This window comes from Bemisia tabaci, chromosome 7 (assembly GCF_918797505.1).
Source record: "Bemisia tabaci chromosome 7, PGI_BMITA_v3".
Taxonomy (NCBI): domain Eukaryota; kingdom Metazoa; phylum Arthropoda; class Insecta; order Hemiptera; family Aleyrodidae; genus Bemisia; species Bemisia tabaci.
Window position 1 is genome coordinate 50,030,909 of NC_092799.1, and position 12,431 is coordinate 50,043,339.

Here is a 12,431-nt window from a genome sequence, read left to right on the forward strand (position 1 = left end):
CTCACCTAAAATCAAGTATTTACAGTGGATTTCAATTCAGAAAAATTAGCGATGCAAACTGCCAAGTGGGCATCGCGACTGCACTGAAAAAAAATCTCGGTGTATTTACTAAGAAAAGGGTAAAATTACCAAGAATTTAGGGTTCTATTTGATCCCAGTTTTTTCTTGGTAAAATTACCATTTATGGGATTGGTAATTTTACTGAGAAATCTGGGTAAAGTTATTGAACTTTCTCGGTAATTTTACTGGACCCCGGTGAAAATGCCAATATTTTTTACCGACTGTGGTAGAATTACCGAGATAAAACGGCAAAGTAACCGGGAATTGATTACCAATAAAAGTGGTATTCTTACCTGGAAAAAACAGTAAAAATACCGGTTTTTAGGTAAACTCACCAGTCTGTCTTGGTAAAATTACCAATAATTGGTAAAAAAAAAGTGAGATGGTGAAGGTACCAACGGACCTTCGTAAAAACGCCGAGAATTTGTTTTCAGTGCGGAATTGGGATCAATAACATAATTAGCGTTCTACAGTGCTCTGTCGTTCAATAGTCTGTGACCCTTTCCCTTTTTGATTTGGGTGCAAATTTATGTCGGCTATCTCCATTCCACCTTGAGGAAATATCTTTGCGAGTTTCGTTACAGCAAGAATACACTCAATCATAGAGGAGGGAAGGGAAATTTGGCTATATTTTGTATGGAAATATGCAAGTATGTAAACAACATGAGTTCATGGACCAAATAAGAAGTTCATCAGAGGGGCCTCGGTGCACTGGTTACCGTAAGTAGCACAACAGTTCCGAGTAGGTCAAAATTTCGCATATGCAATCAAAAATAACAATGTTGATTATTAATGCTTCCTGAAAAAATAAAAAAAGTACGGAAACAGCCTTTATCCCCGCTACATGCTGCATTGCTGCATGTATGTGTTGGCAGGACTGTAAATAGCCCCGCTGAATAGAAAAACTACCTCTGATCTCTATCGCCTATTCCAGTTTTTCAGGAGAAAACTAGTTTTCATCAAGAGCGGTTTCTGATGGTGTTTTTTAAAAGGTGTAATAAAAAGGTATTCTAGAAAAAATGGTTTTGTAGGAAAAACGGAGGGTGGCAATTTTTTTTCCTTTTATTATTGTGTAGATCGGATTTTATGATTTTGGGTATTATTTTTTGCAGCTCTTTGACTTTGAAGAGGAATTGAAACCTATCGTGGATGCTCTCGTGAGCAGAACTTTAGACCAGTCTCTCCTCGAGATAATGAATGAAAATCAACTGAAAGTCAATGTGACTCCGAAAAAACTGACACAAAATGAAGCGCGGTGATAATGCTGACACGCTAACTGACATATCAAATAGACCGATAAGTGACTGCTTCTGGATGCTTGTCTGAACATTCATAATGAAGTACAAGATTTTTTTTCCTGCTTTTTCTCACGAAAAAACATAAATTGAGAATAATTATAGAGCATTGGGTGCAGATTAAAAGGTGTAAACATTGTGCTACCTACTTTTATTATAGCTTGATGAAAAGTTCATAAAAGAGATCCTCTTTGCGGGACGTTTTGTATGCAAATCAAATTTTTGATGCCTATGAAAAATGTATATACTCTTTACTCTTGTGTTTTATTTAAAACTATTTTCTTTTAAATCCAATATTAAATTTTGCATATTTATCTATTTTGAATTATGATCAAGAGCATAGGCGGTTCTACGGGGTGCCAGTGGGTGCCGGGCACCCCAAGCAAAAATTAAGTACAGTTATCGGAACCAGAATTAATATTGATAGCCGTGTTTTACAAAGATTCTACTGTTTTTTTATGGTAAGATTGTAGTTTTGATAGAAAGTTTTGCTAAAAATTTTCTACATTGAATTCAGTGGCGTGGCGTGAATAATCGATTATCGATATCTCGCCATTTGAAGCTATGGTAAAGAATCGATTACTAAGGTGTTCGCTGCCAACACCCTGATAATCGATCTTTTTTCATAGGTTTAAATGGCATAGCAATCGATATATCGCAATTCACGCCACGCCACTGATTGAATTTATAGGTATTTAAGTAGAAAGGAAGGAGAGAAAAAGAGAAAGGAGGGTAGAAAAGGGATAAAACTTGAGGGCCGAAACCTAGGCCTCCCCCGAGCGACCTTCCCCTTCGGGGTCGGTTTCCGACATTTTCCACCTCTGGGCACCCCCAAGCATGAAGGTCTAGAACCGCCTATGATCAAGAGGCACGAGAGGAGTAATGGTGGGATACATTTATACCTTTCGCTCCACTACTAACCTAGGGCCTCCCGCCTCATCCGTTACTTATTAGTCAAATCTTTTGAAAAAATGAGTATTATTGTAACGTCTGTAGAATAATCTAAATCTTCAAAAATGTCTTCACATTAAAAACGCATATAACCAGCTTCAGAGGTAGGTATTTCCAATAAGACATTTTATTCTTCAACAATGAATTTCATTTCAAATATTAACTATAGCAGGAGTTTATTTTCTTATTGTCAGACGAGCTAACATTTTTTTAAAATTGCTCATATTGCTGCAAATTTTAGATTTTAACGTGTTGATGTATGAGTTGATAAATTGTTTTTCTATTTAGTGAAAAAATGAATGAATTTTGAGCCAAAAGATCTCAATATGCAACGCAAAATTCAACAACTGAAGGACATACCAAATAAATCAAGAAAAACAAAATCAGCAGCAAGGTGGTAGAGCAGTTTTAATTTTCACTTATCTTATGATAAAAATATGCGAACATGGTATCATTGTAGAACAGAATCATTAAAATTAAAGGCATGAAAAATAATCAGTTTACTCCCAGAGTAAAAATAAACGGGTCCAAATTCTAATATTCCCTAGTACATATACAACACCAAAATCAAAGGCAAATCTTGCAATCTTCAATTCTCGTAATTGAAATGTCTGAACTTGGCGGTGTCGTAAAATGATTAATAATACATAAACGATTATTTCATGATAAATTGACACCATAAATACTAGGCGCAGGATTCGAACTTTAAGTAATTGTTTACGCTGAACCATCGATTTATCGATGTGTTGAAAAGCAAGAGAATGTCTGAACCACTAAATCAGTCTATCGCTGGGATATGATAAGAGATTTCCTCTTACTTCGTCGCTCCACTCTCGTAAGGGCGTATCTCAATTCCGATGTGAGCTCTGTTTTACACGTAAGTCTATACTTTCTGGGGCTCTTACGGAAATCTAGTCCTTACGCCAGAGGAGCGACGATTTCAGGGATTGCGGTACCCATTTACTTTCATCAGGATATCAACTAAGAAGGAATACAATAAATACAAATAAAAAAAAAAAACGATAGTTAAAAAAAAAAAAAAAAAAAAAAAAAAAAAAAAAAAGTGCATGTAACCAATAGCGATTACTGCAACAGGATTAGCCTAAAAAACATTCCTCCAGAGATTAAAATAATGCTTAATCGGGGTGGACTGAATCTTTCAAGACACATCGTTGAACCTAACCTAACAGGTTCCCCTGACAGGGGGGCATGGGGAGCATGGGGGGCATGATTGACGGTTTAGCAAAGCGAAAGCACTGCTTGCGGTCAGCGTGTAATAAAATTCCCAAACTGAAAATAAAACAAAATCCATGACAATGGTTGAACTCAAAACAGTGGGCAATCATTAGATATAGGAGGGCATTGTTGACGCTTTAGCAAAGCATATGTACTGCTTCCAGACAAGGTGTAATATATTCCCCAAACTGAAAATAAAACAAATTGTATCACAGTAGTTGAACTCATTATGAGGAGAAAAATTTTACCAGCAGCCCATGACATTTTCATAAAATAAATTTTACAATAGAATATATTCGAAAGTGGAAATCGCGGCTATTAAAAACATACATCAAAAACCGAAAAATTTTGCCCGAGTACACAGTAATACTCAATTGAAACTATTGAATAGTACTCGTTGTAGTACTATTGATTATTATTCAATTGAAACAAAAACAAAGCATAAAATGATATATTTATAAAACCCAAGCGGCCGGGGACTAGGACGAAAAATTCGGAGCAGATATTTGAAATTTTGTATTTAGTTTCCTCTAAAAATGACAATCAAAACGTTTCGGTTTTTCATGTGAGTTTTAAGGACTTGATTCTCGCCTCTTATTATATTGATAAATGTAGGTACCTAATGGACTCACTATGGTGAGTGACAAGTCTATGTTCTCAAAATAGGTATTCCAGTATTAAAAAATTTAAAACGAAAAATGAATAAGTAAAGAAGAGAGCAACTAGAGTAATGCAACCAAGGGGGTCTTCGTATTCAACTCACAAGGTCCTGTATTTTGACCGCATGTAGTTGAACCCAAACGGTTGCAACAACATTTGCATGCGCCTTGATTGAAGGCGTTTTACAGGGGCTTTTGCAATCGGTACGGCAATTGACGCTTTTGCAAACAGTTTTTCATTTTTAGTGTTTTGTTCCTCCTTCATTTTTAGTTTCTCCAGTTTTAGTCCACGGCTCTTCTTTGTCATTAAATATCTCTCGACTCCCGAATTCATTAAAGTTTAAAGTATTTTAATTTCATCTATCATGGCGTCGGTTTTTGACTAATGATAAATTGTTTTCGCTACCTTCACTCAAGTTTAAGTGATTATTTTGTAAAGGAGGAGTATCAACAGGGGCCGTTTTGGGCTCACCCTCTGAGGGTCCCCAACTCTACGATTTTTCACTCTTTAAAGTCCTATACTTTACAGGATGCATCATAATTTGGTCATTTCCGGTCTCTGCTCGGGTCTCTTCCTGGGCACAAGCACGGATTTGAAGGCCGATTTTGGCGGAAAATGCGGATTTGTGGGGTTTGCAGTCGACCTCAGCCCTCAGACCCATGCTAAGGCCAGTATTAGACCTGAAAAGAGAGCAGAATTGACCAAATCATGGTACATTCTGTAAAATATAGGCCTTCAATGAGCAAAAAATTGTAAAGCTGAGGACATTCAGCTAGGATTGGCCCAAAAACGGACTTTATCGACACCTCTTCTCTAATTTTTAGGCCGTGGCGAATTAGGTCAGAAAGGCCTTTCACAGGGAAAATTTTGTCCAATTATTATAAATTCCTGGACGAGAATTTGTCACCTTCCGGCTAAAGTTTCACAAACGCCGTGCGACCTTTGAAAATTTTCGGCGCCATTATATTTGTTTACAGAAAATGTTTTCAACGAAGCTGTCATAAAATTTCACTGAATTTTCTTTGTACCGCCGATAAAATTCAGTGGCATTTTTAAACAGGTTCGACAGACAATTTCTCTGTAAAAAAATAAATCGGTGACGGAAATTTTGAAACGTTGCATGGCGCTTGTGATACTTTGGCCGGAAGGTGACGAATTCACGTCGAGTCAACCGGAAATCTCTTTGAAGTGACAAGACGTCTCTTTGAAATAACGGGGGAAAAGAGATTTCCTGGAAGGGAGGGGGGGCTCATATAAACACAGCTTTTTTATGTGGTTTTATTAGATTCATACTAAGCAAAAGTAATGCAGGGACTCAGACTTACGCCAGTATACTGCATTTGCGATCCCGATACCGAGGAGGATTGCTCCTGGCGTCCCTTTGAATGGAGCATCTTTTGAACCGCTCTTCCTGCCCGAAAAATGAAACAAAAACTTATTTTACGAAAACACCAAGTAGAAGATGTAGGACGAAAAATCATAAAGGCCATCACTCATGGTCAAAATAGGACTGAGCTTAGCAAAAAGCACTAAGTCGCATTTTGGAAATAAAAAATTAGTAGGAAGTTGTTTTAAATTCCATCAGTCGTCAATTCACACTTTCAGAGACAAAAGTCGAGAAAAAATAATTATAATGTGAAACTAGTCGTTGAGCTCCGTCTTCGACCTAAAGTCTGATGGTGGGATAAAATAGTAAACCTCTTTCTTTGTGGTTGTTCAAACCAGTGACGATTCTTGTAAGTTGGCAAAACTGTCTTTCTGTCTGTCTAACTGTCATTTAAATGTACGTAAAAAAATTGATTCTTGGTGAGGCAGCTTGCCTCACCGAAAATCGATATTTTTAATGGGTTTAAATGGAGGAAAAGCAGTGTTGCCAACTTTCAAGTATCGCAACTGGTTCAAACTTGATGCGACACGGTACGTTTTTTATTATATGTATAAAATTGGTCCAATTTAGGAGTTCGCGATTTATCCAACATGTTTGGAACGTATTATATATTTTTTTTTATAAATTTATTGTGCTTTAAACAGTGACTGCTATTTCGTCGGAACAAATACAAGTCTATGACTAAGGACAGTGCAAAAGTTGATTCTAGGTCCAGCAGCCTGCCTCGATAAATTTCGATTCTTTCACAGGCAAGATTCGTGGTATATAATTTTTTACAGTTTCTACGCATTATCTTCACAGTATCGAGACATGTTTAAAATAAATGCGTTAACTTTTCATTCATAACGCACTTTTTAGATCTGCAAAACGGACCGACAGTTTGAAGTCAATGTTTAAAAAACTCACCACCACACCTGTATAAATGGCTTTTAAAACGAGATAAACTTACATTTTGTCAATTTCGGGTTTGAGGAGCAGGTAAATGGCAAAAGGTATCAAGAATAGGAGAAGGAAATGAATCAGCGTCCCGACCAAGATGAGAAGGGGCGAACACTGTGGAATTACAGAAGGAAAGTATGTAAAAAAAATGGCATTAACTACTGCCGTGCTGAGGAAAAACGCCGTGTGAACCTTCAGGCATTGCCGACTTTCTTGATAAAACAAGAATTTCCTGGTAAACTTGAGAATATTTTTCTTCCAATTTTTCAGATAATTTTGTTAACAGTGTCGCTTATAAAGCTCCTAAAACTTTCAAAGCAAAATTTTCATAACTTTCCTACAAAATGAACATTTCATCGAAGGAAATTTTGCAACATTCAAATGCTCGAACGGCGTTCTTCCTTAGCACGGCAGATCACCTCTTAAGCCTCATTTCTCTATCAGATTTATTCTATTGAGAAAGCTCGGTTAATTTGAAAGCAGAATCGTCAGGGGCGGATCCAGCAATTCGGCAACAACGGATTCCCTCCATTTAAACCTATGTTAAGTAATCGATCCTTGTCGGGGCACCTGGTCCCTCCAAAAATCGATACATTTCCATAAGTTTTAATGGATAAAAACAGTGTTGCCAATTTGCTGGATCCGCCAATGAGAATCGTACATAAAAATGTGTACGTATCTAATTATTTTTCTGTAGCAGAGAGACTACGCATGTAGTTATTACTTTTTTGTTCATTTATATATTATTTATTAATTTATTTATATTATTTATTTATTTATCTATCTATTTATATATTTATTTATTTATTTTAATCGTTCTTATCAATTCATAGTATCATAATTAGTCGAAATTTAACAAACAGTCAACTTGTCATAAGCCGGTAGTTCTTATTCTCAAAATGGAGGACCCAGAAGTCTTTTAATTGGTCGAGATGTGACATGCTTTCGGCAAATTAGGAACCAAGATCTTTACTTATGACCTGCTATCGATCTGCGAGTCAATTGACTCAAGTTATCTTGAATATTGGAAGAGTGCATTCTTATTTTTTACAGTATTAAGTACGCGAGGAATCGGTAAAATTTGCCATCGGTAATCATACTTGAAATAAATTACCACTTACCACGCGTATGCCACCATACGTAAATATGTACCCAAGTGCTGATACTGCGAAAGCTATCAACAGGAGGTAATCTGCAACAAGGACGTAAGAATTCAAGTAACTAAAAAGAACAAAAAACTTCCAATTTTAGTTGTAAAATGGAACCTTTGGAAATGCGAGAGTCGCAATGGTCGCATGGTTGACTTTCAGATAGACCCAAAGAATCGATACCTACAATGTTTTAAACAATTCAATTGACTTTAACTCTTTAGTGTACATCTAAATCTTAAATCTGGAGCTACTTTATCTAGGAACAACGATATGGTAACACTGGTGATTGAAAGTTTTGTATAAAACTTCATGCCGATGTCATGGTCGCAAAAGCAAAGGATATTTTGTAACATAAGTACGAAAGTACGTCTTTTAAAGGAATCACAAGTTCCCTCGAGAAATTTTGAAAAATGTAAATTTTGAAAAATGTTAAAGCAGTTACGTGACAAGTCGAAATCTATAACATGGACCGCGACAGGAAACTCAAAGAATCTAGTAACGTGTATTTGCAGCTAAAGCAAACATCTGTCAAGCAATTAATAGTGGGTTGCTAAAAGTTTCCAGTTTCTTGCTAATATTTACATAGCAATATCTGTGAGATTGTAGTACTTACAACTTCCTTGTTGAATGGCCATAGCTATGGTAGTTGCCGCTCCGACTAAAATCAGTAGCCACTACAAAACACATGACACATACATTAAATTAGGAATTAAAAAAAAAAAAACTCGTCACAGAAAATCGCAATGCCTGGATAGGCGAAAAACATGCAAATGTTTCTTACATAATGGAGAATATAATTGTAAAATCTCGAGCCAAATTTGATACTTGGCTTCCTTGTGAAAAAAAAATATAACATGAGAAGAAATCAAGCTACGTTAGTGCAGTGGCGATTCTTGAAAGTTGGCAGCACTGTGTTTCCTCCATTTAAATGTATGCAAAACAATCGATTATTGGTGAGGCAGCCGGCAGCACCTGAAATCGATATATTTATAATAATTTCAAGTGGAGAAAAAGAGTGATGCCAACTTGCAAAATCGCCACTGATTAGGCTGATTCTTGTGATATCGTCCAATTTTCTACCGAGTTTAATCCGCAAATAAAGAATGCTAAAATAATTTTTGTCTAAATCATTTTCATCTATCATAAACAGTGAGTGGGCACATTTGATGGGCTTTGATGAATGAAATTGAATTGAAATTGATTGAATGCAGAAACAAGACGTGGCTGAATGATAGTAGTTCCAAAATGTTTGAAAATTCTTATTTTTCACACAAAAATTCATAGTTAATTCATTAATTTCACAACCTTTCACACTGAGGCAGAAAATCTATTCAAGTATTTATTTATTTACTCACCCAGTACGCACCTAAGTACAAGAATAGGAAGACAAACAGTCACCGCACCCCATGAGATGCAGTTTAACACAAAATATTTTAGCTATCAAATGGGCCTGATCGGCTCCATTCTGCTACAATTCTGTAAAATAAATATCGAGTTACATATTTTAATTAAAAATCTAAATGGAGGAGGTTATGAATACTTACTGCACCGAAAAGACTCATGCATCTTAGACCATCTGGCAAAGATTGACCGCATGCGCTACAGAACCAGACCCTGCACATTATCTGAAATAATCGCTTAGGAAGCTTTAAACTGCAAGTGAACCCAAAACAAAGTAACAACGGAAAACCGCTAAAATTAGCGGGGTCTATAGTTCACTTTTTGCGTAAACATTCACACAAAGTAGGACATCATTTTGAGGCTATGCTGCTCAAAAGTGATCTGTTACCAGGCAATTATTTTAGTTCATACCGCGTGCTCTTTCTGAATGAAGCATCCATCCAGACCGGACAAAAGCACGTTTACGGCCACTGGACACCCAGCATTTTTCTTAGAATTTGAGGTTAAAATTATGGAGAAACGAAGGGGGCAAATGCCAATTAGAGTGTCCAACATCAGCTGTAGTACCAAAGCCCGTTGCGATGACACTATATTATCTGTCATGGCCGGATTTACCTACTTCTGCCCATGGTCCACCTGTATTTTGCCGCCCTCTTCTCATTCATTTTGAAACATCAATAAAAATCATCAAGTGAACGTGCCGGAGGGAGAAGGGTGCATAAGACGCGTTCACTCGTGTTGGACACATTTTTTGCGTAAGCCCTGTCAACACTACTAGCAAAAGTTCACGAAACTTCGCGCGAAAGTTCAGTTCTATAAACCTATCTCTGTGGGGACAAGGCCTTTCACTTGTAAGAAACGAACTAAAAAATTAAGAAAGAACAAACATGAATGTGGTTTAATAATTTTAACTTCCGCCGCCATGCCGCGCTGACCACACTGCGTTTGGCGCAATACGTGAAGTATTCATGTAGTCTTGTAGGCACTGTGCGTTTCAAGCCGCGTCGCGCCGACCGCTGTTGACGTTGACCGTACTGTGTTTGACGCAATGTGTGAAGTATTCATGTAGTCTCGTAGGCGCTAATATGTGTTACATGCCGACCGCCGCGTCGAGGGCTTCTCCTTTTCATCTCAAGTCCTCGTCATCATTTCTCTTTGCGCCGCGCCGCTCCAGGCCAAATTACGTGTTTGGTTTCTCTCTTAACTCAACTAATTGAAGGTGCGCAGTCTTTTGTATCACCGAAATACGACAAAATTAGTAATTAATGAACTCTCAGGACATGAGAGATTTTGTCACCTTTCTTGTTTGTAATTTTTTTCTGAATCCGATTTTTTTGTACCTGCATTTAAAAAAATTGCAAAATTTGCCGCCTCCTAATTTTGCCGCCATGGGCCGCGGCCCATGTGGCCACCCCCTTAATCCGGCCCTGTTATCTGTACATATATGTATGCATATTTTAAAGTACCTAACTCACCAATCAAAATCGCATTTATTACGAATCTACACCATTGCTACAGAGTTTAGTGTAAAATACCGACCAAAAACACTGCATACGCCATCCCACTTGCACAGCATGAATCAATGCAGTAAACTCCATTGACTCGAATATTTCATAAAAAAGGTTTCCATTTAATTTGTAAAATTTAATTTTTTTTTTTTTTTTTTTTTTTTGTATTTGTCACTTTTTTCTCGATGACCCCCAGGGTAGGCCAACAGACCCTCCTCCCCAGCTCATTGAGTAAACTTTTCGTGATTTTTATAACTATCGAGTTTACTGTCCGTTCACGTATTCGAGTTGGGTTTACATGCACTTGAGGAGGACTTATACTTAGGATTACATTAATCCCTATTTTTCTCTCGATTCATTCCATTACCACGGAGTCAGCATTTTCGAATTGAGCCGTCTGACTTAAGCCTTTGAAGTTTTGCTTCAAACCTCCTCAAAACTCCACAGAATAGAATTCCTTCAATTCCTCTGAAGCACTGTCAGTAAAAGTCAAAAGTCAAGCGCAACTTTCGATGTTCCGTCTGTGAAACTTCTCGCAAAGCGCACGCGTTGAAAGTTTTCACATTCAACTCATAAAATTGGATACCAACCAGTGGCGAGGCGGGAATGATCGATTATCGAATTTTACCTATTTAAAGGTATGGTAATGAATAGCAGTGGCGTGGCGTCCATAGGTTCGCAGTGTTCGCCGAACACCCTAAAATATTTTGAAACAATTAATAAATTATGGCTAAGAATGTGGGAAGCAATATATAATAACTCGAGAATACAGAATAGTAGATCGCAAATAAGTATCGGGCGCTTGGCTTCCGACAGCGGCATGTGGCGCGGCGGAGAGAGAACATCCTTTGACGCGTGGTCCGCACCGGCTACCGAACCTGGATGATCTGCTTACGGTGAGGAGAGAGAACCTGGTGCAATGATGAAGGGGCAAAGGGTACACGAGAGAGGAGAGGCACGGCGCGCGGCGCAGAGCGGAGCGTGAGCATTGGGTTCGGAGACAAGTGCGGACCGCGCTCGCGGAGGGAACACAGCAGAGAGAAAAGGGAGGGAAAAGAACGAGAGAGGAGAGCCGCTCATCAGTCCAGTTGTTTCCTATAGCAGTGGTCCGCAGGGGTTTGCGAACCGCCGAATTTCCTCTATGCCGCATTCGCCCTCCGCTTCCCCTTGCGCCTGCGGGCCGCATCTCCCAGTTTCCCAGTCTCCCTCTCCCACCTCTCTCTGCAGGTGCGTGTTGCGAAATACGTTATCATTTAACAAAATAAATTACAGAAAACCGATCGGTAAAAAGAACAAAATTTCAATGACAATTTACCGTCACAATTTTCACCAGAAAGAGTTAAAATCGTGTTCTTGCGGCTTCATTTTTAAAAAGTTTCCGGGGGAGCCCCCCGAACCCCCCTTTAAGGAAGGGGAGTGAACCTTTCTGACCCCCCCCCCCCCTAAAGTTAACACTCCTACCGAACGCCTACCGGATATAGTCACGCCACGCCACTGATGAATAGATCAATAAGGTGTTCGCTGCCAACACCCTCTTTATCGATCGTTTTCATAGGTTTAAATGGCAGATAAATCGATTTATCGCAATGCACGCCACGCCACTGTTATCAACGTTTTACACGTCTTTCAACTCTATAGTTTCACAAGGGAGAAGAACAGTGGCGTGGCGTAATGATCGATTATCGATATCTCGCCATTTGAAGCTATGGTAAAGAATCGATTACTAAGGTGTTCGCTGCGAACACCCTGATAATCGATCTTTTTTCTTAGGTTTGAGTGGCGTGTCAATCGATATATCGCAAAACACGCCACGCCACTGGAGAAGAAAAGACATATCAATAAT

General features: G+C 38.3%; 2 protein-coding genes across 5 annotated transcripts in view; one reads left to right on the top strand and one right to left on the bottom strand.

Annotated features, from left to right (window-relative positions):
- Positions 1-1,687, top strand: part of Rsph3 (Radial spoke head protein 3) — a 41,488-nt gene extending 39,801 nt beyond the window's left edge. The window contains exon 4 of the mRNA XM_019040748.2: positions 1,173-1,687. Coding sequence (XP_018896293.2) covers positions 1,173-1,319 — 147 coding nt within the window. The 3' untranslated portion in view covers positions 1,320-1,687. The remainder of the gene's footprint in view (positions 1-1,172) is intronic.
- Positions 1,688-1,761: 74 nt separating this feature from the next.
- LOC109030035 (uncharacterized) lies at positions 1,762-9,557 on the bottom strand. 4 transcript variants are annotated; one of them, XM_019040779.2, is made up of 6 exons: positions 9,224-9,542; positions 8,293-8,353; positions 7,650-7,720; positions 6,539-6,642; positions 5,528-5,613; positions 1,762-3,730 (listed from the first exon to the last, which is right to left on the bottom strand). In XM_019040779.2, the coding sequence occupies exons 1-6, from the start codon at positions 9,299-9,301 to the stop codon at positions 3,633-3,635; spliced, it is 498 nt and encodes a 165-aa protein (XP_018896324.2). In that variant the 5' UTR covers positions 9,302-9,542; the 3' UTR covers positions 1,762-3,632. The 4 variants fall into 4 exon arrangements, with proteins under 4 accessions (XP_018896324.2, XP_018896323.2, XP_018896326.2 ...); XM_019040778.2 differs by having other exon boundaries at positions 1,762-3,596; positions 9,224-9,535; XM_019040781.2 differs by lacking the exon at positions 6,539-6,642 and having other exon boundaries at positions 9,224-9,557.
- Positions 9,558-12,431: the final 2,874 nt, after the last annotated feature.

Excerpts from the sequence above, each read along its gene's own strand:
- LOC109030035 (XM_019040778.2), bottom strand. The coding sequence starts at position 9,301 with ATGTGCAGGGTCTGGTTCTGTAGCGCATGCGGTCAATCTTTGCCAGAT. Across the intron at positions 7,721-8,292 it reads GGCCATTCAACAAGGAAGTT|ATTACCTCCTGTTGATAGCT; the intron begins GTAAGTACTACA and ends TCCTTGTTGCAG. Across the intron at positions 6,643-7,649 it reads CGTATGGTGGCATACGCGTG|TGTTCGCCCCTTCTCATCTT; the intron begins GTAAGTGGTAAT and ends GTAATTCCACAG.